The 25320-nt window shown below is 46.2% G+C and overlaps 1 protein-coding gene across 1 annotated transcript in view; it reads left to right on the top strand.

The window, feature by feature from the left end:
* Nucleotides 1-25320, top strand: part of LOC119437129 (death domain-associated protein 6-like) — a 168246-nt gene that overhangs the window by 87882 nt on the left and 55044 nt on the right. The window contains exons 16-17 of the mRNA XM_049660305.1: nucleotides 2794-2877; nucleotides 15558-16208. Of these exons, the coding sequence (XP_049516262.1) occupies nucleotides 15573-16208 (636 nt within the window). The 5' untranslated portion in view covers nucleotides 2794-2877; nucleotides 15558-15572. The remainder of the gene's footprint in view (nucleotides 1-2793; nucleotides 2878-15557; nucleotides 16209-25320) is intronic.

The raw sequence follows: 25320 nt of genomic DNA, 5'->3' as shown, positions 1-25320 counted from the left end.
AATGTTGATATCGATTAATACATATTTTTTAAACGTTTACTCATTGATACATTATCACTATTGAAGGGTTTGTCCCAACATACTTTTAGATGCATTGAAAGTTCTAATGGCTTTGATATTTGCACATATATGTAATGGAATGTTAGTTTCTAAGAATCTTCTTGGCTGCAGAAGAAATATTCAGTACTGTTGACATTTAACAAACACTGATTCAGCACAATATTTCATGTAGCAAAGTAAATGTAAAGTTCACCTAATCGCATGAATGACAACTTAGTCATATGTAATGAAGTTGGAAATGCAAGAATTAACACAATATCGGTTATGGTAAAGTAAATTTGTATTAGTGTGGCACTCTTTCAGGCAAGAAACAATGAATTCCTGGTTACATATAGACCCACTGTAAATTGACCCTGTTGTAGCCTGCTCCTTATTTTTAGTGCAGTTTGTACTGAAAAATGCTGTTATGGTGGTTGTAGTGGGAATGGTTTTTTATCTTATAGTTAGCACTCTTTTGATTTGTGTAAAAGAGTCTTTCTTTCATGCATGATGGGAAGGGAAACTGAGGGGCGCGTCACATTGCTCTAAATGAATATTGAATGTAAGAAACCTGGTCTTTCTTCGATACTTCTTTATAGTGAAGTTCATCTTTATATTCCTGTGTGACTAAAATATTGAACAGGCTTAAATGCTAAGATTATTGCATTATATTTCCATATCAGCAGCACCGTCTGGCAAATGCCAGGAGCAGTTGCAATAACAGAATAAAAAATACACAGTGCATTTATCTTTAGGAATTTTGAAATTAAAATAACTAATTAAATTATTCAGTTTTATGTGCCAAAACCACGATCTGATTACGAGGCACACCGTAGTGGGGGACTCCGGAATAATTTGGACCCCCTGGGGTTCTTTAACGTGCACCTAAATCTAAGTACACGGGTGTTTTCAGCATTTCGCCCCCGTCAAAATGCCGTGGCCGGGATTCGATCCCGTGACATCATGCTTAGCAGCCCAACACCATAACCACTAAGCAGCCACGGTGGGGGCAAATTTGGAAATGGACAGGGTGCTGCGACAGACATGGTGGGCTGTGTCATTGACTCGGTGACATTTAATTGTGCAGCTAACTGAGAATTTTTATGCATCTATTTATAATTTTGTTGGTGCAGGTAAATGTAGCATGTGTACATTTCTGTATAATAAGTATATTTTTTAAGTATTTGTTAATACCTTATAATCTTTTATATTTCTAAGCCCATATGAAAACCATATTAAACAAAATTCTGAATTTTTTATTTAGATCATGCTTAATAGCATGAACTGAGCAAAAAAGTGGCTACATTATGACTTAAAATCACTTCGTTAAAGGGGCCCTGAAACACTTTTTGAGCATACAGCCGACTTCCGTTAATTTGACTCCGGTTAAATAGATTTTTCAGGTAATTCAATCCCGACCAAAGGTCCCAACTGGTGCCTATGCATTCCTGTGGTCTCAATTTCGTTATTTTACCCTAATATTGGCCTTTGCCAGATAATTTGAACATGACCTGTCAATGCACGTGCCTGTCCCCCATGGTGACCACAATAGCAACCCCTTTAGTTAAGGCAGCATCTGTCTCAGCAGAGCTTGGGGGACAGTGAATGCTTTAAACATGTCATCTCATGCAGAAAATGCCTATTTTCGGCCCACCTTAGGAAGATTTGCAAGCAATAACTGTAGCTCACAATGTCTGGTTACAGGATTTACCCGATCTTAACATGTGCCTTTTCTTCTTCTTTTTTTTTTTTTTCAAGGAAATTGGGCTGGAAATTGCCTGCAAGGTGCAATCGGATATGAAACCAAAACCGCCTTTGCGGCTTTCGTATGCTTTACCGCATAGCACCGATGTATTGCGGCGAAGCTGGCTTTAAAAACCGTGTGGCAAAGTGATTTTAGGAAACCGGCCGTCATTTTGCAACGCACATTAGACCCTTGTCTGTTTTTCTTGCTAAGAAAAATAGGGTGCGCGTTAGATTTCTGCTTTGTTTAGGAGCTTTATTGTCATTTTTACATTAGTTTTTTTACTTTGGTCAGAAAAAGTGGCCGTGCATTTGATTTGGGCACGTGTTAGAATCAGGCAAATACTGCCAAATGAATGGGCAGTGTGATCTGGTTTATTTTCTGAATCTAGCATCATCGAAAGCAGCTGGCAGACTAGCGCTATTGCTTGATTTCGTGATCGCGAGAACATTCTCAGTAACACACAATTGCTTATTTTCAGCTAAATAAATAAAACCTATATAGTATGTGTCTGCGATCTCAAAAAGACAGAAAAATTATTTCGTCTTTGCACTACCAGCTGCGTCTGCTGTACGTGGCCTCAAAGATGTCAGCGGCATGCTGCGTAACATAGTCTGTTGCAGCTGCCATGGGGTGCCGCGATGAGCCCTTCTGCTGTATTTTGCCGTAGAGTGCTTGAATGCTCTCCGTGCACGGAGCGCGGACAAGGGAGAAACCTCATGGCTTCTCTCCTGTGTTGCTTCCTGCGCGCTAGTGGAGACTGAAAGAGAGAGAAAGCCTCGTATTTATGCGATAACTCCACTAATACTTGAAGGATTCGAAAAATATTTGTAACATGAGATTCGCAAGACGACGTCCTTTAATAGTGAGGCCAGTCCATGATAAGTTAGGAAAGTGTTTCAGGGCCCATTTAAGGCTGGAGAAATTTTGCTGTGCTAAAACAAAGGCTGCTTTACCATTGAGCAAGTTTCTTTTTTTTTTTTTCTCTCTCTCTCTCTTCCAAATATTAGGAAGAGACTTTCAACAGGATTGACTACCAGGTTCCACCCCAGCTGGTTGCAAAGAGTGAGGCATCAAACAGGAGACTGGTTGACGTATGTAAAAATATGTCTGCTTTTTGTCTTCTTCCTTAGTTTCATTGCTCATCTTGCACCGAAACCAAATCATGACTTAAGGGCACCTCACTAGGTTTGGGAATTGCAAACAGACAATAGCGATGCATAGATAATTTGCGTCTGTGAAGTATCAAGCAGCTGTGCAACGCAAGAACAGCTGAAAATTCAAAACAGAAGCTCACGCGCTTTTCCTCTTGAGGGAGTCCCGCTTCCAGCCAGATTCCAGGTCACATGTAAAAATGCCTCTAGGCAAGATGCACTGCCTTCAGTGTCACCGTTTATGACCCGTTACATTGATAAATTGTCTAATGCAGAATGCGCAATACTACCACTGGGGATGCATCGCGGAGGAGATACAGGAGGAAAAAAAAAAGGAGGCGGGGCTCGCAACATAAACGTCACACAGTCCCTCTGCTCCAGTATGGCAGAAGGCAGGCAAGAAATGTCACTTGTGAATGTTAGTAAGGCAGAAAAGAGTGTCTACGTTGGAAGAGTGCCATCTACATTGGCAGAGAAGCTTGCCTCCGTGCAGCATAGCAATGCAACATATAAATTTCTTCTGTCTCCTCTAATAATGAACAAATCTGAAAAAAATTTTCTGTTGAGACGCTCCCTAGACAGCACCCTACAACTTCCAGTGTATAGCAAAAATTTGCAATGGAGTCTGGTGAGGGGCCCTTCAAAAGAAATTTCGGTTTGACAAGACTGGATGTAACATCAGAAGTGCGGAAGTGCCGGCCAGTTGGTGTACTATTGTCGAGGATAAACTAGCTCAATAGGCAGGACAGAGAGCAAGACGAGAGAACACGGGAACTTTGCTTTCCGTCCTGTCTGTTGCGCTTTTTTATCCTTGACAGTCCTGGATGTAATAGTTTTATTTCTTTAGCTAAGTGATTTATTGATAACTTTGTGCAACATACACATCTCGAAAGGCTGTGCAAGGAGCTAGGGAAATAGAACAAGCTGTAGAAGAAGTTTTGTGAATTTCCTGCTGGGACGTAGCAAGCATAAATTTATCGTGGCACCATACCTGCTGGCTTGGCACATTGTGGATGCCAGCAGGGGGTGCATTCCGTTTCTGCAAAGGGATGTTGAGAGGTGTGAGAGTTTGAAAACTGTTGTGTGGCAAACACAGCCTCGAAAATGACAGCTCTACTGTGAAATCGTGAGCACAAATTTGCTAGCACTGACCATGCTGGTGGGTTGTGCTCCTAGGAACCATGAAAACAAGACATGGTGCTTGCACGAAAGGCATTTATAGTCGTTTTATACAACATGTCACATAGCGAAAAGGTACTAGATTAGCATGAAGACTGTGCCAGATAACTAAAATGTTCGACTACCTAGGAAAGAAGAAAAATATTCTGGCAGAATTTATCTACGATGATTGAGTTATGCAAGAGCATTCGCGCAGCACACATACATTCAATCTTTTTTTTTTTCTTACCTATAAGGTACCGTATTTACTCGCATAATGAATGCACTCGCGTAATGAATGCACCCCCCGCTTTTCCAATCAAGAAGTGTGTTTTTTCTTTTCCTTGCATAATAAATGCACCCTGAACTTGCTGCCTTGAAGTAGGTTACACGGTACAATTTGGCGTCTGATATGGCGTCCGGTGGGTACGATTGTATTGGATACCAAATCGTATCGGGTGTCTCCTACTTTTATTGCGACAGCAATTAATGGATGCACCAGGTGCATTTTTGCTGTCGTTGCTAACGATTGCCCCTCAATCTCCCGCATTCGAGGGAGGAAAGCAAGGAGGAAACGCCCCCACCGGGGCATCTGCGTAAGCAGGCGTTTATTGTGTTGTGACACCACGGACTCAAGCATATGGGGGTTGGCCCCTCCCGCGTGTAGCCATGCGTGGCTTAGCCATGACCGGGGAAAAGCGGATCCTGGGGGTTGAGCCGATGCCGGGTGTTCAGACCTTTATGACCCCTCGGCGGAGACAACACACCTCTTTGGCCTCTTCTTCACGTAGACGGCACCTCCGGACTGACCCACCTGGAGGATGTCGGCAGTCGCCTTTTCCTGTCCTCCTCTTCAATTTTCGTCTTTCTCTCTTGGCTTTCCCTCTCTCCTGTCTTCTATTCCCTTCTCACTTCAGAATTTCCAGGCTGCAAGGGTTAACCTTGTGTGGGTAGCCAACCTTGGATATTCCATATTTGGTTATAGTGGCGACGTACAGCTGGCATTTCCAGGACCTGTCTTTTCCAGGTCCTGCAGTGTCCCCTTGTTGGGCTCCATGGTGGGTGGCTGGCACTGCTGCCTTAACATTCACGTATACTTATGGCCGATTCTTTCCCCCGACTCCCAGATCGCCCTCAGAAATGAGGGCACACCGAAGATGTCTTCCAATTTTTTGGATGCCAAATACAGAACTTCCCTCGATTCCACGTCATTCACTCTGAAAAACCAGACAAATCAGTACCAACAATTTCACCTTTCCTTGTGTCGAAGTCTTTGACTGAAGTTTTTGGTCCAGTTTATAAAGCATGCAAAATGGCAAGCGGTGATCTTCTCTTGGAGCTCTGCGATCTGAAACAATATGAAAAACTGCCCAATCTAGTGTCATTTGGGGATGTCCAAGTAACAGTCACTCCGCACTGTACTATTAACACCACTTGCGGCGTAGTCTCGGATGATGATTTGTTGGAGCTGACTGAGGCTGAACTCTTGGAGGGCTTCAGTGAGCAGAACGTCATCAACATTAAACGAATTAAGATGAGGCATGAAGGCAAAGAAATCCAGACCAAGCACCTAGTACTTACTTTCTGTTCAAGTGTTCTGCCCGAGTCCATTGAGGCCGGGTACATCAAGCTTCGAGTTAGACCATATGTCCCAAATCCTCTCAGATGCTTCAAATGCCAAAGGTGTGGCCACAGTTCGCACAACTGTCGAGGCTGGCTGACTTGCGCCAAGTGCACTACCAATGAACATTCCTCCAAAACATGCAGTAACACTCCACATTGTATCAACTGTGATGCTGAGCACGCCGCATACTCACGGTCGTACCCGTCATGGAAGAAAGAGAAAGAAATTATGACTATTAAAGTCAAAAAGAACATTTCATTCAAGGAAGCACGCCGGCGGGTATTATCCCTGCCCAAGATCAGCTTTGCCGAAGTGGCGGGTCAGGGGGCAGTGCCACAACGGCCTCCGGCAGCTGTCCGGCCCACAAAAAGTGAGCCAGCGGTGATGCCATCCGCCTCCTCGGTGGCTGCAGCTAGCGCTGCTCCGCCATCTCACAAGAAAGGGCCAGCGACCTCTGGGCTGGTGGCCTCAAGGGTCTCGTCTCTCGAGATGAGGCCTTCACGTCAAACCAACCGCTCGCATGAGCGTGTCGATGAACACAACAACCGGCCAAACGGCGCCTCCAGTGCTTAAGGAGTGGCGAGATCTCAAGATCGCTCCATACAAGAAAAACACCGCATCACGGTGCCGGGAAAGGGCTCCGTGAAGTAACTCCTCTTTCTTAACACACACCACAAAAACCACATTCAACATGGATACACAAATATTACACTGGAATGTTAGAGGTCTACTCCACAACCTCATTGACATTAAAGAACTCCTACATAAGTATAATCCAAAGGTGCTGTGTGTCCAAGAAACACACCTCAAACATACGCAAACAAATTTTTTCCGACAATATGCTATTTTTCGCAAAGACGCGATGACACAGTCGTGTCTTCCGGTGGTGTGGCTATCGTAGTCGACAGAGGTGTTGCCTGCCGAGAATTAAAACTTCGTATGCTCCTAGAGGCAGTTGCTGTCTGAAGGGTGTTGTTTAACAAGCTGGTCACTATCGGCTCTATATACATCCCTCCCAATTATCAACTGCACCAAACCGAATTCCAAAACTACATAAATGAACTTCCGCCGCCATACATGGTTGTCGGAGATCTAAATGCACTTTGTGGGGAGACTGTCGTTGCGTTGCGAGAGGTCGCCCTAATTGAAAATTTTCTGTTTTCTTCAGGCGCATCTATACTTAACAAGAAAGAGCCAACGTATCACAGTGTTACACATAACACATACTCGTCTATAGACCTAAGTATAGTATCGAGTACACTAATGCCTTACCTGGAGTGGTCCGTTCTCAAGAACCCCTTTGGGAGCGACCACTTCCCAATTATGCTATGCTTAACAAAACAAGATGGATGCTCGCCACACGTTCCCCAATGGAAGGTTGACTCAGCTAACTGGGAACTTTTCCAAGAATTAACATATTTAAGCCGGGATGATATTGCCTCTTTTAACATAGACGATGCTGTGGCGTATATAATATCTTTTATCGTTGACGCTGCAGAAAAGTGCATACAACAAACTAATGGACTGGCTAATAAGCGTAGCCTGCCTTGTTGGAACGAGGAATGCCAAAAAGCACATAAAAAGCAAAACAAAGCCTGGGGATTGTTTCGCAACTCCCCAACAGCTGAAAACCTGATAAATTTTAAACAAGCAAAGTCACAGGGCAGAAGAACGCATCGACGGGCAAAGAGAGAGAGTTGGGAAAGGTACATTTCCAGTATAAATTCTTACACGGACGAGACAAAAGTCTGGAATAGGGTAAATAAATTAATAGGATGGGAATCGCATCCCCTACCTTTAGTATGTAGCCAAGGCAATAGTCTGGAAGGCCAGGCGGATTCTCTAGGAGAACACTTTGAAAATGTCTCCAGTGCATCGCGCTATACACAATCTTTCTTGATATTCAAAGAACGCGAAGAGCGGCAGCCCCTTAATCGCAAAGGCTCATCGAGTGAGGCCTACAATTGCCCATTTAGCCCAGCTAAACTTAAGGCATCTCTCACTTGTTGCAACAACTTGGCGCCAGGTGGCGATCGTATCATGTATGACATGATTAGATACCTACATCTTGAAGCACTGAAAACACTCTTGTCTCTTTTTAATGCCATGTGGGCGGCTGGGTGTATTCCGTCCTCATGGAAAGAAGCCATAGTCATCCCGATACTTAAACAAGGCAAATACCCGTCTTTAGCCAGCAGCTACAGGCCAATAGCTCTGACAAGCTGCCTGTGCAAGCTGTATGAAAAAAATGATAAACCGGCGCTTAATCTGTTTCCTAGAAAATGACGAAATACTAGACCCCTTCCAGTGTGGCTTCCGAGGAGGTAGGTCGAAAATAGACCACCTTGTTCGCATCGAGGCAAACATCAGAGATGCGTTGATTCATAAACAGTATTTACTTTCTGTATTTTTAGATTTAGAGAAAGCGTACGACACGACATGGCGCTTCGGGATTCTGCGAGATCTTTCCGCGATGGCAATCCGTGGAAATATGGCAAACAAAGTCGAAAGCTACTTTTCTAACTGCATGTTTCGTGTAAGAGTGGGCAATGTTTTATCTAGAACATTCACCCAGGAGGCTGGCGTGCCGCAAGGAGGTGTGCTTAGTTGTACACTCTTTGTTCTAAAAGTGAACAGCCTGTGTACAGTCATTCCACGCACAATGTTTTATTCTGTGTATGTCGATGATGTACAGATGGGTTTCAAATCATGTAACATTGCTATGTGTGAACGGCAGGTGCAGCTTGGAATAAACAAATTGTCTAAATGGGCGGATGTGAATGGCTTTAAAATAAACGCACAAAAAAGTACATGCATACTCTTCTCAAACAAAAGGCGTGACACCAGTGCCAAACCTCACGATCAGTTGAGAGGAACTATCCGTGAGCTGTGTACACAAATTCCTTCGAATAATTCTAGATTCTAAGCTAACCTTCATCCCCCATCTCAAATATCTGAAGGCAAAGTGTCTGAAGACGATGAACCTTTTAAAAATTCTGTCGCGCACAACATGGGGTAGTGATCGAAAATGCCTCCTGAACTTGTACAACACTCTTGTCTGCTCGTGCCCTAATTACAGAGCTATAATTTATCATTCTGCAACGCCAAGTGCATTAAAAATCCTAGACCCCGTTCACCATCTGGGTATCCGTTCCACGACTGGTGCTTTCAGAACAGGTCCTATCCAGAGCCTCTTCGTAGAGTCAAACCAGTGGTCACTCCATCTGCAGCGTTCATATAGTAGTTTCACATATTATCTGAGCTTACACGCAAACATCGAACATCCTTCATATTCAACCATAAACGATATGACTGCTGCCACACTCTTCCATAATCTACCTGCAGCGAGAAAGCCGTTCTCTTTGCGTGTGAGGAATCTTAGTGAGGAAATGGGTGTTCCGCTGCTTGATCATAGTCCTATGGCTCCAGCGGAACTGTTACCGCTGTGGCACTGGCAGCGCATAGATTGTGACACATTGTTTATAGAGGTCACGAAACACGCTCCAGAGGCACACATTAAAATGCATTTCCTAGAATTTCAGTCCAAGTACTTTTGCACAGAGTTTTACACAGACACTTCTAAATCACATGCCGGGGTGTCTTATGCAGCCGTTGGCCCATCCTTCTCGGAATCTGGTGTACTCCACCCGGAAACAAGTATCTTTACGGCCGCAGCCTATCCACTTTTGTCAGCTGTAAAGCATATAAAGAAATCAAAACTTCAAAAGACTGCCATGTTTACAGACTCCCAAAGTGTCGTGAAAGCCTTGAAGTCACTCTGTAAACACAAAAATCCTGTACTTATTGAGCTCTATTCCACCTTGAAGTCACTCTGTAAACACAAAAATCCTGTACTTAATGAGCTCTATTCCATTTTATGCAAAGCGTATATATCTAACCAGCATGTCATTATATGCTGGGTGCCGGGCCATAGAGGCACTGAGGGTGATGTTTGAGCAGACCAAATGGCCACATCAGTTACCTCGCAGGCTATTAACCCTACAGCTGCTTGCTGTTCCTGCAACAGATTTAAAGCCTTTCCCTCGAAAGAAACTGCGAAGCCACTGGCAACGCTTTTGGGATGCTGAAAGAAATAAGCTTCACTTGATAAAGCCACAGATAGGTTTATGGCCCTCCGCAACGAAATCACGGCGAACTGATGTCCTATTCTGTCGGCTCAGAATAGGACACACGTATGGCACCCACAGTTTTTTGCCGACTGGCGATAAACCACCAACCTGTGGTAGATGTGGTGAGAGGCTGACCGTCCTCCACGTCATCTTGGAGTGTCGGGAAGCCGAAACAGAGAGAAGGAAACATTTCCCTGTAGCATACCGCTATCATATCCCTCTTCATCCCATGATGTTTATTGGTGAAAAACCGCTTTTTAACACCAAAGCAGGCCTCGGTTTCTTGAACGATGTTGTGCTACATCTTATTAGCCCAATAAGTCCGTAGCGCATCCTCTTTCCAGAGGATGCCGCTGTGATAGTTCTTTATATAGCACATGCCTCCAGGCCCTTGTGTTTCAAGGGCTCTGTTTAGGCACTTGTGGCTCTGGCCAATTCTTGCATCTGTAATATTTTGTAAATCGTATCATCCTTTCGCAATGCATTCTTCATGTTCTTAGTACACCTCATTAGTCATTGCTACAATCTATCTTGAAAGCTATTTGAGTTGGACGTTAAATCTATACTCCATCTCACCACTACAGTTCAGCACTACCAAAGCTACGGGGTGGGGTGTAAGCAAGCCGCATGCTTGCGCAGCAAAACATAGTTGTATATGTAGTGGCCTTGTAATTGGCAGGGTTGAGACATTCGCGCTTTTTTGGCACTTGTCACGTCACAAAGATAGATATTACGTTTATTTTACTTCGCATGTGCATCGTATGCCTTTAATCGTTGTATCAGTAAACGCCAGCAACTCTGGTTACAAATCAACATGGCAGCACCCATGCCGAACAGACCGCCTGCTTCGACCCGAACTTCCGCTTGGTACTCGTGCACTGCGCCAACAGCAATAAATAAATGGTGAAATCAGCCATCAGTTTGTTAGATTTCTCGCTGAGGACAAAGCATCAGGTGCATTTTGTCATTATTTGCGAGATCAGGTATTTCTTTTGCCACGCCTGCTAAGCCTAATGCGCCTAGAATTTCGTAATGGTTCTTGGAAATAGCGCAATATAGTTACAAAACCATTGCTGTTGAAGCGTCAGGACACAAACACAAATATGAAGTAAATACAAGTGTCGGATTGTAACTTACGGGCCACACAGCGTACGACGACGACGACTTCATAGGTTTAAGGCGTAAGACATTCGCTTTAGGCAGTACCACCATGTATTCGACTCCGGCGTTGTCGTCTGCTCGAATGTGTGCTCTTCGTTTGTCGTCTGGATGCTTTTCGCACCCAAGCGGACGGCAGAATCCGTGTTCGCTGTGTTGTCTGTCATAATGTTAGTAACGATGCACAGCGTTAGTAACATTAGTAATAATTAGTAACGTTAAAGTTACCACACGTCCTCGAATTCCTGACATAGTTGCTTGTTTCATTGTTTTCTAGTATTTTTAAGTTAATAAGCCAGCCAGAATTACTGCAATGCGCGTGTATCGACAGCATGGCGAGCAGATGCCGTGGAGACGCTGAGCAGACAACGCAGCGCGAGGAATACATGTGCAGAGGCTAGTCGCCCTTTCTATTGGCTGAGGACCTGGTAGCCTCCACAGTGCTGAAGGCAATTTTTGAGATGGAATAAAGGTGCGACGGCGGCTTATACCTTTATGCGTGCTCCATTCTCGCCGCTCAGTTTGCATTGAGCGATGCACAATACGAAGGTTACTTCACTCACTGATGCTGCTGCACTTCACGGCAATGTTTTGACAGGGAGTGTCCGCAGTCATTGTGTGATTTGTTCATGTTTCATGGGAGTTTATGAAGAGGAGGATGTTTGCCTGTGCATTCTGACACCTGGCTTGTTAATTTACATATGAATGTTTGCAAGTTTATACGGTCGATAAAACTATTTTCCTTACTTTGTGTAGCTGTCTACGCATTTGCTAGTGCAATCGATGGTTCGCCTGTTGGGCGAAAAAGCGTCTTTTTTTAGAGGTGGCCTCGTAAAAAAAATCGTGCAAAATTTTACCTCACGCACTGAATGCACCCCCAACTTTGCGCATATTTTTATGGAAAAAAAGTGCATTCATTATGCGAGTGAATACTGTATGCCTTTCTTGGCTTCACTTTTTAGTTGGCTGCACATACATACGCAAGACAGCACAAAGATTTCTGTCGATGCTTTGGCTGGTGACTGGCCTTTTCATGAAAGAGACCTCACACCTTGATAAAGACCGCACCCTGAGCACAATGTTGGATTTTTTTTTTCCAACATGGCCTTGGCTCACCTATCGCACTTGCCAGGGAAGCTTAATTTTGATGTGTCTGCGTGCATGTGTTTTGTAACAACTGTGTGAAGCCAAGAAAAGCAAAACGGAGATGAAGTGTGTGTTTTCTGAAATTGGACGTTAGAATGAAAAGATATGGGGGGGGGGGGGGGGGGCAGCCACGGTAGCCACAGCAAGATTTGTCGCATTTCGCCATCTTACTGAGCTTCTGTAGGCAGTACTGCGAACTCTCTTCTGCCTCTGTCATCCCCTTCTCATTCCTCCCCTGTACTGGTGACCAATGTTCAAGTGTTGACTGCATGCTAGACCGTTACAGTCCAGTCAGAAGGCTGCGAACTCTCTTCTGCCTCTGTCATCCCCTTCTCATTCCTCCCCTGTACTGGTGACCAATGTTCAAGTGTTGACTGCATGCTAGACCGTTACAGTCCAGTCAGAAGGCTTTCCACTTCCTTTTCAACAAATCTGTGCTTTATTGACACCTGGACTAGACACCATTTTCCCGGTAGATGGCTAGCTGATATACTGTTGGAAACTCTGACACCGACCACTACTGCACAGCATGCCAGCATTACCCCATTAACCAACCGCATCATGGCTGAGCCAAGGTGTGCAAGTTGTGTTTTAAAAGTGAACTTTTCTTTGCGAAACGGGATGGGTTTTGATGCTGCAGTGGTTGGACGGTGAAGAGGAGGAGGGAGTGTGGATGGTCATGGTAAAGATGAAGAGGACTGTGGAAAGGCGACTCGGAGAGAAGTGATAGGGAGAGGAGGAGGATATGTGTAGGACGCTGCATTGATTGGTTGCGTCATTGATGATGTCATCCCCACTCCGACACTGGGCACATGGCCCCCCCACACAAGGACAGGATTCGGGGATCATCTTGGTACCATCACAATGCGCCTGCGCACACATCCAACATCTTCCTTCAGTTTCTGGAGCCCAAAGAGACTAAATTCACGACTCATCCACTTTACCTAACTTGGCCCTGTGCAATTATTACCTGTACTCTACAGTACAGGGGGGGAGAAGAAAAAAAAAGAGAACCACCACCACCAACGTACGAGATGTGCCAACAACCGCTAACAGTTATGCACATTTTACTGACATGTACAAATATTGAAACACAGAGATGAAAAATTTTGCACAATTTATATAAATTACACATACCTGTACACCCTCGTTTAGTGTTAGGAGATGATCCACTAGTGCCATTATCTGATGTGCTTAAATTTCTAGCCGACGCTGGCTTTTTATGCAAGCTACCAATTAACACAGCTTTTACTGTATTTAAATTTGATTTTAGAACACATTGTGTTTGGCGCAGCATAACCTTAATTGCTTTTGCGCCACTAAACCGCATTTGGCTAACTATCTACAGTGAAAAAATGTGTGTGTTGTATGAGGTTTTCAATCCCTGAAGATGCCATCCATACCTATGAGAGCGAGCTTGCAGCACCCACAGAAAGTAAGTGAAAAGTGTTTTAAAAAATTGCTTTACCAGAATATGGAAGTGTGTAAAATTTTGTGGTGAGTATTATGAGAAAATGGGCATTTCTGTAAAAGTTTGTTAGCATCTTAATTTTTTATTGTTTCAGAAACTTTTGTCTTGGAATGTTGCAACGAAGCGTATTCAGTTTTAATCCGAAAAGAGCACAGGGCTCCAGCATCCGTAAATAGTACCAAACTGCCCACTGCTGAATGCCATGTCAGAGTGAAATTTGAGTGGGAATAATCATGGTTAAGCTTGAAAAATGTTTGGGTGACGTGCATGCTGTACTATGTAGCTTCTCATGTTATAGTCCACTATAGATTCTTGGATGAAAATTTTTCCAATTTTGCTTCACATTTATGCTTCATTGTGCATGGTTGATATTTTGAAGTACTACTGTTAGTAAAATATTAGAATTGGATAGGTCAATATTTGAGTCATTTGAATGTTTTGAATATACTGCATTTGATGAGGCTGCTTTAACCAAAAGGTGACAAGTTCGACAATGGCGAGAGGCAGTCAAGGCTGTCGAATGAGAAGCTTCGCTTACTTGGAACATAATTTCTTATTGTTTCTGCATAATAAAAAAACAAAAAAAAACTGACTGAGTGCAGTATTTGGTGGCAGATATCTACATAAACACGGTAAATAAAAATTTTACAAAGTTGAGTGGCCTTGAAGAATGGTAAGCCTCGCTGCTGCTTCACAAATGTACACCTCCTGAACTCTGTATTATAAATGTGGATTAGTGATTTCTTGATGGCTGTCTAATTGAACATTGCAATTTCTTGTGAAAGTTAGGTATAATCCAGCTATTCAAGGGGAATTGCATTTATTGAGATAACTTTAAAAAAAATTTCATTATGAAAAAAAAAGGAAACACTGTGAATACTGTGAACTAATTTGCTATGTTAAATAAAAAGAGGTTAAACAGTGAGAAATGTAAGTTTTAAAATGACTTGCAGCACAGCAAGTTAGCAGCAAGCCAGTGTGTTGCCTCATTTGGTCTGCGCCGCACAGCTCCTCTTGAGGCACGCTGATTTATTGAATACAGAAATTCCATTTGCCCAATGTTTGAGGCTTGTCCGGAAGCTTCTGTGATGAACAACTAGTGTTGGAAAGAAGCAACTAGTCGAGCTTACAGCAATTGTTCCGTTGGTGTTTGTTGTGAAAATAGACAGGCTTGGCTCAGCAAAACAGATCGCCTGCTTCATCAATTTATTTCCTTGGCAGTAATTTGTGATTGTTCTTTTTTGATTGGTTATGTTGCTGTGAAGCTTTTTGTACACTTCACAAATACTCAGCACATGCTTCAAGTTGTGTTATGTATGCAGGATGTGCAGACTGTAGGAAAGAAACATTGAATTTTTTGGGCCTCAGTAACAGACGCATAGTGTTGTCAGTAACTGAAGCCCCTGGGTTGCGGAAGAATTAAGGTACATTTTGTTCTTTAATGTAGAAGCTCGAGGTTGCAGACATGGGCCATATGAACAACAGTTTTATCAGATCTGTAGTCTACTTTATACTTAGATACAGTGCTGTGGAAGCTAGAATGATTCTGTGTACTGCTCACATCCACCAAACAAAACGTAGTGGCTCATATATTAAGATGAAAAAAAGAAAGTCAAGACATCAGGTTACCTGAAACGTCATATGTTGGGATAGCAATACACCAGTGAGCTATAGCATAGATGACGCCTAATTGCCCTGCATAGTTGATGCCAGTTGCACACTGTAATCTGCAGTAGAAGCTTTTCTATAGTCTTCACCACGGATCTTATGCTCTTGAAACTTTTGCACTTCAGTGTGAGTGCACATTGGATTAAACGAATCAACTGAAGGAAACAAAGATGCATTATTGTATTGGGAAGTTTTTCTAAAAATGTGGTTGGTGGTTTAAAAAAAATGTGATTATAATGTTGTGTGATGTTATCTGAATATGCAGTTCCTGTCAACCTGTATGCCACACATCATTGCGATTGATCGTCCATTAATTCTGCGGAGAGTGAAGGAGTTGCTGAACCAGACCAACTTCCATTACCTGTTGTCGGCTCCATTCCATCGGACTATGGATTCTATTGCGACAGCCGTGCAGAAAAACAGCACAAGCGCAACCGTGTATCTGTGCATCAAAGAGCTGGCCGATGAGCTGCGATCTCATCGTGAGAGGAAGATTCTAAAAATCGACGAATATACTTCAGGCCTGTTGAAGCGCAAGTCAGGCCCGTTGAAGCCCAAGCGCTTCAACAGCAGCAGAAGCTCAAGCGCTTCTGCTGCTGCCACTGGAAGCTCAGATGGAGACAATTCTGACCCGGTAATAGAAGCGGCAAGAGTATTAGCCTATCAGTCTCTAACAACACCATCATTTACTGTTGTTGCTGCGAACAGTACAAGTGTGGCACAAACTGAGACAAGTGGTGCGACTGCTGGAAAGAAGGACTGTGTTTGTGAAAGTCAGAAGTTGGCGGGGGCCGACCATGAAGAAAAATGGAGCAATGGTGTTGGTAGCATGGGGGAGACAAGTGGTGTCTCGCAGAAGTCTGACAAGCAGCTCCGGACCAAGAAGTACATTAAGAAGCTGGAAAAACACCTCATAGTGAGTAGCACTCTGTTATGATTTGTTTATGATTGCTGTTATTGCTATATAGAGCTATTTAAAGGAGTACAGACACATATTTCTGAAGGTATAGAAACTCTACCGCACGTTTCTTGCACGTAAAAGGATGACACTTGGTGTGTATGAAGGTTTGGAAAGGCTATATTAATTTGGTACTTAAGCCCTTCAGGCGCTATGTGTACAACTGTGCACGTGAAAATCAGCGTCATAGCCAGAAATTTAGTTTGCGGGGGGGGGCGGGGTGGGGGGGGTCTTCTCTGCTGTCAACTACCCCTCCTTCATCTCTGCCCCCCTCTCTCTGTCTCTCTCTCTTTATATATATATATATATATAAACTTTCGTCGCAAGTTAAGCAATGTTTTGTTTCGGCAACGCACAATCACGCATCCTCATTAATAAGGCATTCTTGTCTGGGGAGTGCTAGGAGTTTGTCTTAGCGTGGTGTACAACGCCAATATATATAAATATATATATATATATATATCTATATGGACTTCATGTGTATTATTAAAACTTGCAGCACAGGTCCAATCAGAAGTGTTTCTGGATGTTCGTGATACCTTTTAAATGTAATTTTAATCAGTGTTTTTTATTTTGATGCACCACTTTCACCATTGGCGTAGCCAGAGGGGGGAGTTTCGGGGGTCGACCCCCCCCCCCCCCCCCTTTTCTCACGGAACAGAAATTTTCAGAAGGTGGGATCCTCAAGAGCGACATTGATAAAAAGGAAAGCTGGAATGTTGTGGGATCTTCGTGTCTCACAGGAGACCGGCCACCGCGGATTCGAGCTTAGCGAGCCACAGGGCTGCGCTAGCCGTCACTTCCAGCACCGCTGCATGCGAGCTCAGGCCGCAAGGGGCTACCGAGCGACGCACGCATGAACACAGTATTGCCCTGAGTAACGAAAACCATTTATTGTCTCTGGCGGCACCAGCACTGCACAAACGCCCGGGTGACAGGGAGCCAAAGGGGTCCGTCCCACACCAAGGGTGAAAATGCAGAAACGGGCGCCTATAGCACGTCGCTGCGAGAGCACAGGCTCAAGCTGGGACACGCCGCTACGAAAAGTCCTGGCGGCTATGCTGCTTGCTCTGGCGATAACCAGTGTGTCAACTCGCGAGAGATTGGGCTATCGCCTTCGGCTTGGGCTTTTGGGAAATGCGGCTCGGCGTGGTATGACCTCATGCAAGCACTAGGCACCGCTCTTCGGCTTAGCGTCAGGAAAGGATCAGCGCAAAAGGGCACGCTCCCCGTACGGGCAAAGGCACCTGTGCGCGAGCTCAAGTCCTAGTCACAAAGGTGTCGGCGGACGAGAGGAAAGCTTGTATGTACCCGACGCTGGTCCCAGAGATAAGAGAGTCATGCTCAGCAACTAGTAGCCGAACACGGCCGCTTAGTGACGTCAGTGCCCCGCCCTCACCGTAAACCACCGCGAGTGGAGCGCCACCACTGGAACCGGTTGGGAGCGGGCGGGGATAGGCGGGGGGGCGGCAGAGCAGGTGAAGCCCATGCAATGGCGTCGGTGCATCCCTCAATCCCCACATCCTCCTCTCCTTAAATGCCCCCCTACCAGCCTGGCGAAACAGCTGGTAGAGGCTTATGCACCACAGACAATTGAGTCTTTCATGCACAAGCTAAATGCTAACCTCAGCCCAGCAAGCACTCCTAACACTGCGTTCCGACATACAAAAACACGTTCATGCACTATAATAATAATACACAAGGATCGTGGTAACATAAAAACTAAAAAAAAATAATATACTACGCTCTATAATGCAAGAAAATAAACGCTGCGGAAGCGGGGAAGGGGAAATGGCGCGTAATGTTCTGTGGCTATGGCGGGTGGTCGAATACGCAAGAGTTTCGAGGAAGGCTTCTTTGCAGGAATGGGCTCACTGTTGGTACATCGGAGTAGTTGCTTTCGTGGTAGTGGCGGTCCCAATCCAGCCGGGTGGGGCAGGACACTCCCGGGTGAGCTGGCCACGCCGCCATAGCCAAGATGGAAAGGGCCAGCCACAACTGTGGCTGTAAGGCGTTTGCGCGGCGGCGGCGACTGCAGAGAGCCGGGCTCCCGGTCTGACGTCAGCGGGTCACTGACCCCGGCCACCTTCAGTGTCCACGGCGATCTGATGCAGCAGTTGGTGCGACTTGTGGTTGCTCCAACGAGCAACAGGTACCACGCACCCACACATTCCTTGCGGTTTTCTCCATGGCTGCGCAACGGTCCCAAACCATGCAGTGCTCATCGCCGTCCACAATGCGCCGCACCATAGAAGGCACAAAGCGTCCTTCGCCCCCCCCCCCCCCCCTCCGCACCAACGAGTTAAAGTCCCCCCCACACCTGACGACCGCGCACATCACCAACCCCTTTCTCGGTAAAGAAAAAAACAGGAAAAAGAAAATAACAAGAAAAACAATGTTCAATGTCTACGTACAAGTAAAAAAAAAAACATAATGAATTAAACTATACAAGATGCACAGGGCAAACGAAACACACTTTCAAATATTGAAAAAAATAATTACCCTCAGCATACGTACCCGAGAAAAAGAAAAAAATGCACACTGTTAAATTACTACATGAACACTTGCAATAGGCTGGGCTGGGGCTAGCTTCTTTTCGTGCACTGGCCGTAAAGAAGCTAGGCCACTGAGCCGACGTATGATACTTGAGGGCCTTCAGTTGCCAGAAAGGCCGGCGTCCGGCGCGAAATCACACAGGTGACCGCTTTCTCAGATTGTACCGGTGCTTGGTTTGAATGCGGTCCGATGCCCCGGGTGTTCCCTGTTGGCAGCGTGCAATGCCACTGGGTACTGGCATGAGCTCATCGAACTGTGACGCAATGGCCTTCAGGTTGGCGATTTGGGCACGGCTGAGTTTCCCCAAAGCGGGATCCTTCAGCAAGTATGCGAGCGGAGACCAAACTTTCTCTACTCAGTACAGACCAAGCCACTTAGGAGCGAGCGAGGCTGTGAACCCCTTGGTCGCGTCGCTAAGGGCGTTTTTGCACTTCAGGACGAGATCACCTACCTTAAATGAAAGATGGCGGTGCTTCCGATTGTACTGGAGCCTTCTGCTGGGCCCAGGCCGATGCCAAACTCTGCTTTGCTCTACAGAGAGCCTGACAAAGCCTGTCCCGAAGTGCTGATGCTTAAGCAGAACAGTGTGCCAGCGCCTCCTCGTCCCTGAGCTGGCATTGAATGTCTCTGGTCACCGGATTTGCCAACTCCCTTCCAAAATTGAGGACGGCGGGAGAGAAACCAGTTGAGCGATTCCCGGCGGTTCGTATTGCGAACGCGAGCTACTCAAGTGGTCTGCCCAATCCTTTGGACGTTCGGCAAAGGCCGCCAACATTGGTTTGAGATTTCTATTGAGTCTCTCCGTCATATTGAACTGGGGATGGTAGGGCGAAGTGGTCCAGTGATTAATTCCCAGGGAACGGCTCGTAGCAACAAACACCCGAGCGCTGAAATAGGACGCATTGTCCGTAATCAGTCTTTCGGAAAGCCGAACTGACAAAACACTTTCTGTAGCTTATTTATTTATTTATTCACGTTGCCTCACAGGCTCCAGCATCAGAGCATTATGTGAGGGGGGGAGATTATATAGACAGGGGTAATGTCAGGAGCAAAAGTAACATGAGCATGCAAAACAATGTTTATTGACTGTCAGTACCCATCACTGGAAAGTAAACACAACATTATAAAATTGTTAATAACGCATTATTATTTAGAAAAAATTGCCGTTACTTCGGCCCTAAATCTAGTTGGATCACGGATCTTCACGATGTGCTCAGGAAGACCATTCCAGTGAATGATAGCCTGCGGCAAAGCCGATGAATTAAATGCAACGGTTCTACCAGAAATGTGTTGGAAGCTTAGAGGGTTGTTTAAACGACGTGAGGTGCGGTAAGGTTGTGCAAGAGGCAGCGTTGAATGATTGACGCTATAGACTATCTTGTGGAATAGACAGATTAGGGCGATTATTCTCCTTGATTGCAATGTAGAAAGGGAGAGCGATGATTTAATGCTTGTTACGCTTGAGTGACGGTTGTAGTTCCTGGAAATGAAACGTGCAGCGCGATTTTGAACCAATTCGAGGGAATTAATTAAATAAGCCTGATGAGGTGACCAAATGGGTGATGCGTACTCGAGTTGCGGACGAACAAATGTTTGATAGGCGAGCTTTCGGGTAGTGGCAGGAGTTCCATGGAGATTACGTTTTAGATATCCTAATGTGCGCGATGCTTTGGCTGTTACTTTCTGTATGTGGGTGGACCAGCAGAGGTTACTCGTGAAATGAACGCCTAGGTATTTATATGAAAGCGTGCGGGACACTAAAGTATTATTCAGTAAGTAATTGGAAGAAGAGACTGATTTTTTCCGGCTGAATGTCATGAGCTTGCATTTTTCGGTATTAAGTGACATTTGCCATGATGTGCACCAAGCGGTAATGTGATCGAGGTCACTTTGAAGTGCTAGGTGATCTGAAGATGAAAGAATTTTGCGATAAATGATGCAGTCATCTGCGAACAAACGAATGGTTGATGTAATGTTAGATGGCAAGTCATTAATGTAAATGAGGAAGAGCAACGGGCCCAGGACGCTACCTTGAGGTACACCAGATAGTACATCACTAAATGGAGAGGAGTGATCGTTAACAACTGTGAATTGTTTGCGAGATGACAGGAAATTCCTTATCCACGAGGTTGTTGATGAGTCTAAGTTGAGGGAAGTGATTTTAGCTATTAAACGGGAATGCGCGACACGGTCAAATGCTTTTGAGAAGTCTAAGAATATGCAGTCTGTTTGAAAGTTCTCGTCCATATTGTGTAGCAGTTCGTTAGTAAATTCTAGCAGCTGAGTGTCACACGAGAAGCCTTTCCTGAACCCATACTGGTTACTAAAAAAGAAATTATTACTGTCTAGATGCTGCGCAACGCCTGATACGATTATGTGTTCGAGTATCTTGCATGAAACTGATGTCAATGAAATGGGGCGATAATTACGCGCGTTTGTTTTATCACCTGATTTGAAGATGGGGATAATCTTGCCAATTTTCCAGTCGTTTGGAATTTCTCCGGTTGTTAGGGACTGACGAAAGATATAACAGAGAATATTGCTTGAATGTATGACAGTGTTTTTGAGTATTTTTGTACTAATATCATCAACACCGGTGGAGGTTGATATCTTGAGATTATTTATCAATGATGCAATGCTGGTGACACTAATTTCTATGGGGCTCATGTATTGGTAGTCTACATCTTCTAATGGTGGAATAGTGGAATGGTCTTCCTGCGTGAACACTGAAGCAAAATAGTTATTGAATACAGTAGGACATTCTTCTTGATTAATTGGAGCACCAGTGTCATTTAACAAGGAAATAAGAGCCGGAGTGTTAGCGGGCGATATCGTTTTCCAGAATTTTTTGGGGTTGTGCGTCATAAGCGATTGAAGGTCGTGGGAATAATATTTAAACTTGGCTTTACGGATGGCACTGCAATATTTTTTATCGGCGATTGTATGTTTCTGCCATGAAGCCGGTGTGCCCAGGCGCTTAGCTGCTTTGAACAGTCACTTTTTCTTGTTTTTTAGTGCACGCAACATCCGATTAAACCATGGTTTAGACGCATTCATGCGAAAGCTTCTCCAGCACCGCTCGTGCTGTCGCTTTACAAAGCGGAAATAGTGCCACCCATTTAGAAAAATGATCAGCGACACTACCATCAGGTGTGTGAACCCCTGCTTAGTCCTGGGGAAAGGCCCCACAAGATCGCCTATGGCCAATTGCCACGGACGCTGACTGTCAATTGATTTCATCATTGGGTGTCTTGCCACTCTTTGATTTCATCATTTGACAGACGTGGCAGGAATGGCAATAGCGAAAAATGTCACGCTTTATGCCAGGCCAGGTCTGACTTAGTTTTGCAAAAACTTTGGAGCCACTCCAATGACCGGCCAAGGGTTCGTCATGAGAAAATTGCAACAGTGCGCTTCTGAGACATTTGGTGATAACCACCTTAAATGGGCCCACAGACTCATCAATCGGTGGCTGTGTATTTCAGCAAGAGCCCATCATGATCCAGGAAATATAAATCCGCAGGGGACCCAGCGAAACACGCCGATTTCGGCCCCCCTGCGCCCCCCGCACTACCAGCAGCATCTGGGCACTCCGTCTCCCTGAGACCGTCGCTCACTCCGCGACAAAATGGATCAATTTGCTGGGGCTTCAGTAGCTCTTGCCTGCTGAAAGCAATTGCAGTTCTCCCAAAGGGGAGTCTGGTCTCGTCCCCACTCAGGACTGCAGCCATCGGCGTCATGGGTTCGCTTTCGAGAAGCTCCCCCGCTCGCACGCTTTGCGGCACGCTGCTTGCCTGGAGAGCAAAATAACAGGTTTGCCTGCTTGCGGACTCTCCTCTCTCTCCACTCATTTCGCCCCCGACGCTAGCTAGCGCAAAGGCACCGGCAGCGGCTGTCGCACGCACCTGGAGAAAAGCTGTGGGTGAACAATGGGGCATGAGATAGTGCATCAGCTACTGCGTTGGTGCTCCTCTTTCGATACCGCACAGAAAAGGCATAATGCTGTATCAGGTGAGCCCAGCGCACCAGCCGGCCCGCAGGCTCACGGAGCCGCATCAGCCAGCTTAGCGCACTGTGGTCCGTTTGTACTATGAATTTCGTACCATCAAGATAGACATCGCATTTACGTAGTGCAAACATGATAGCGAGGCATTCCTTCTCGGTCACGGAATAATTTCTCTCTGCCGGAATCAAGGAGTGGCTGGCAAAGGCCAACGGCTGCAACACGGCATCGTATTCCTGCAGGAGGATTGCTCCTAAACCCAGATCGCTCGCGTCAGTCTGGACAACGAATGGTCTGGCCAGGTCGGGGAGTCTGAGCTGCGCTGTCTCTGCCGTGGCGCTAGACAGTTGTAGAAAGGCCTGCTGCTGCTCAGATCCCCACTGCTCCTCAACCGACTTACCCAATAGCTTGCTCAAGGGTGCCTGCACTTAGGCACAGGACAGGATGAATGTAAAAATTGGCCATTCCCAAAAAGCGGTGAAGGCCATGTGTAAGTCCTTGGGTGTGGGGAAATCGAGGATTGCCCGAAGTTTCTCCTGGTCCAGCTCAATGGAGCCTCCGCCCAGAGTAAACCCCAGTAACTGAACCCGGGTTTGCGCTAGTTGGGCTTTCGCAGGATTCAAAGTCATCCCAGCGTCCCGCACCCTCTCGAGCACATCGGCAACATCGGCCAAGTGTTCTTCGAAGGTTCGTGAATAAGTCACGATATCGTCGAGGTAGCACATGCAGTGCTACCTCGTGCTTCCCCGAGGATGCGGTTTTTGAGTTTCTGAAAGGTCGCAGGACCGTTGCAAAGACCAAAGGACATACGAGTAAACTCAAATAACCCTTTGTGGGACGTGAACACGGTCTTGGACAGGTCACGCTCATCCATCCGGACCTGTAGGTAACCTTTCGAGGCATCCAGCGTAGTAAAGTACCTCGCACTGCCCAGAGTTCTTACAATGGAGCTAATCATAGGAAGTGGACAGGCATCCTTATGAGTCACTCCGTTCAGACGGTGGTAGTCTACGCACAGGCGATGACTGCCATTTTTCTTAGGCACCAATACCATTGGAGACGCCCAGGCGCTGTACGAGCGGCAGATAATGTCCGCCGATAGCATCTCGTCCAGCAAACTATTAATCACCTGCCTCTTGGCAAGGCCGACGGGCCAGGGGTTACACTTCAAAGAAAGCGCCTCTCCTGTTTCGATCGCGTGGCTTGCCAAATCGGTATAGCCAGGTTGATCGGTGAAGAGCTCGTCGTAACAGTGCTGACAACCGAGCCTTCTGTGTATCATCCAAATGAGCCGCACAGGCGGACAGAGGATGTGGTGCCTCTTTGTGCCATATTGCTCTATCCCAATGGGGATTGGGAGTCGACAAGCTCATAGCGCATGGGCGTGCGCCCGAATTCTGTGCACGACACGGTTCGTGCCATGCCTCGCGATCCCAAAGGGGACCATGAGCGGGCGTGCACGAAGCTCGGGGGTTGCCCCAGAACTTGGCTTGCGACACGTTTCGTGCCGTGCCTCTTGATCCCGAACGGGACCATGAGTGCGCGAGCACAAAACTCGGGGGCTTGCCCCTGAACTCGGTGCGCGACACGATTCGCATGCCGGCAGGCTGATAAACGGCTTTAGCAACGTGAACTGTCCGTCGCGATAGCCGCCATTTGCAATGTCCACAACGATCACGATTTTAAGGAGAAAGTCCCTTGAGAGAATCACAGGAACACTGAGCCTCGGGAGACGAACGAAACGCGTGCGTCTCATTTGCTATCGCCACCTGACAGTCAGCCTTGCGGCGCCAGCCGAATGGGCCATGCATTTCGCAAGATTGAATGTTGTTCGGCAGTCCCACAAGTACACAGCGTGCTTTTGCAAGTGGGACAAAACCTGTTCGCCAAACAACGAAGTGCTTGAGCCTGTGTCCAGCAACGCCAAAAATTCGTGGCCGACAATGGTCACCGGAATAATTGGCGCGTGCGCACCAGCAACACAACCTGCTCAGTACGCCAAGGGAACAAGCAAAGGTTCGGTCACTCGTGCCTTCATGAGCAACCCGCGCTCCTGTTTCCCAGCCTCACCGGAGGCCAGGGCGCGGTGCAGTCCCTTGCTATGCGCCCTCGTTGTTGGCAGCGAAAACGGCGCGCTCCACCTCGGTATCTTTCCCGAGGCGGAGCGGCTTCAGCTCCCTGCCTGGGTTGGCTCGCCGTTTGGCCAAAGGGCCGATAATGAGCGTCTCCCTCCGCAATGCGCTGGGTCAAAAAGCGTCTCTGCGCATGCGTTTCGGGCGGTGGTGCAGCACAGGCTGCCCACCTCCCGTGCGTGTAGGGATCGAAAGCACGTGCACTCAGCTCCCAAGCACACCCGCTTGTAGCCGCAAAAGCAGCTTGGCCGGGTTGTTTCCGTTGGGGAAAGGGCACAGGCCCTTTCTACGCCCAGCTTGGCTCAAGGGCCTTGCTGGCAGGCGGCGGTGGGCGATAGGTGCGTGCGGCGATAATGTCACCTTGAATGCACTTTGCCTC

This window comes from Dermacentor silvarum, chromosome 1, assembly GCF_013339745.2.
Source record: "Dermacentor silvarum isolate Dsil-2018 chromosome 1, BIME_Dsil_1.4, whole genome shotgun sequence".
Classification (NCBI taxonomy): Eukaryota; Metazoa; Arthropoda; class Arachnida; order Ixodida; family Ixodidae; genus Dermacentor; species Dermacentor silvarum.
This window is presented reverse-complemented; position numbering and strand designations above follow the sequence as displayed.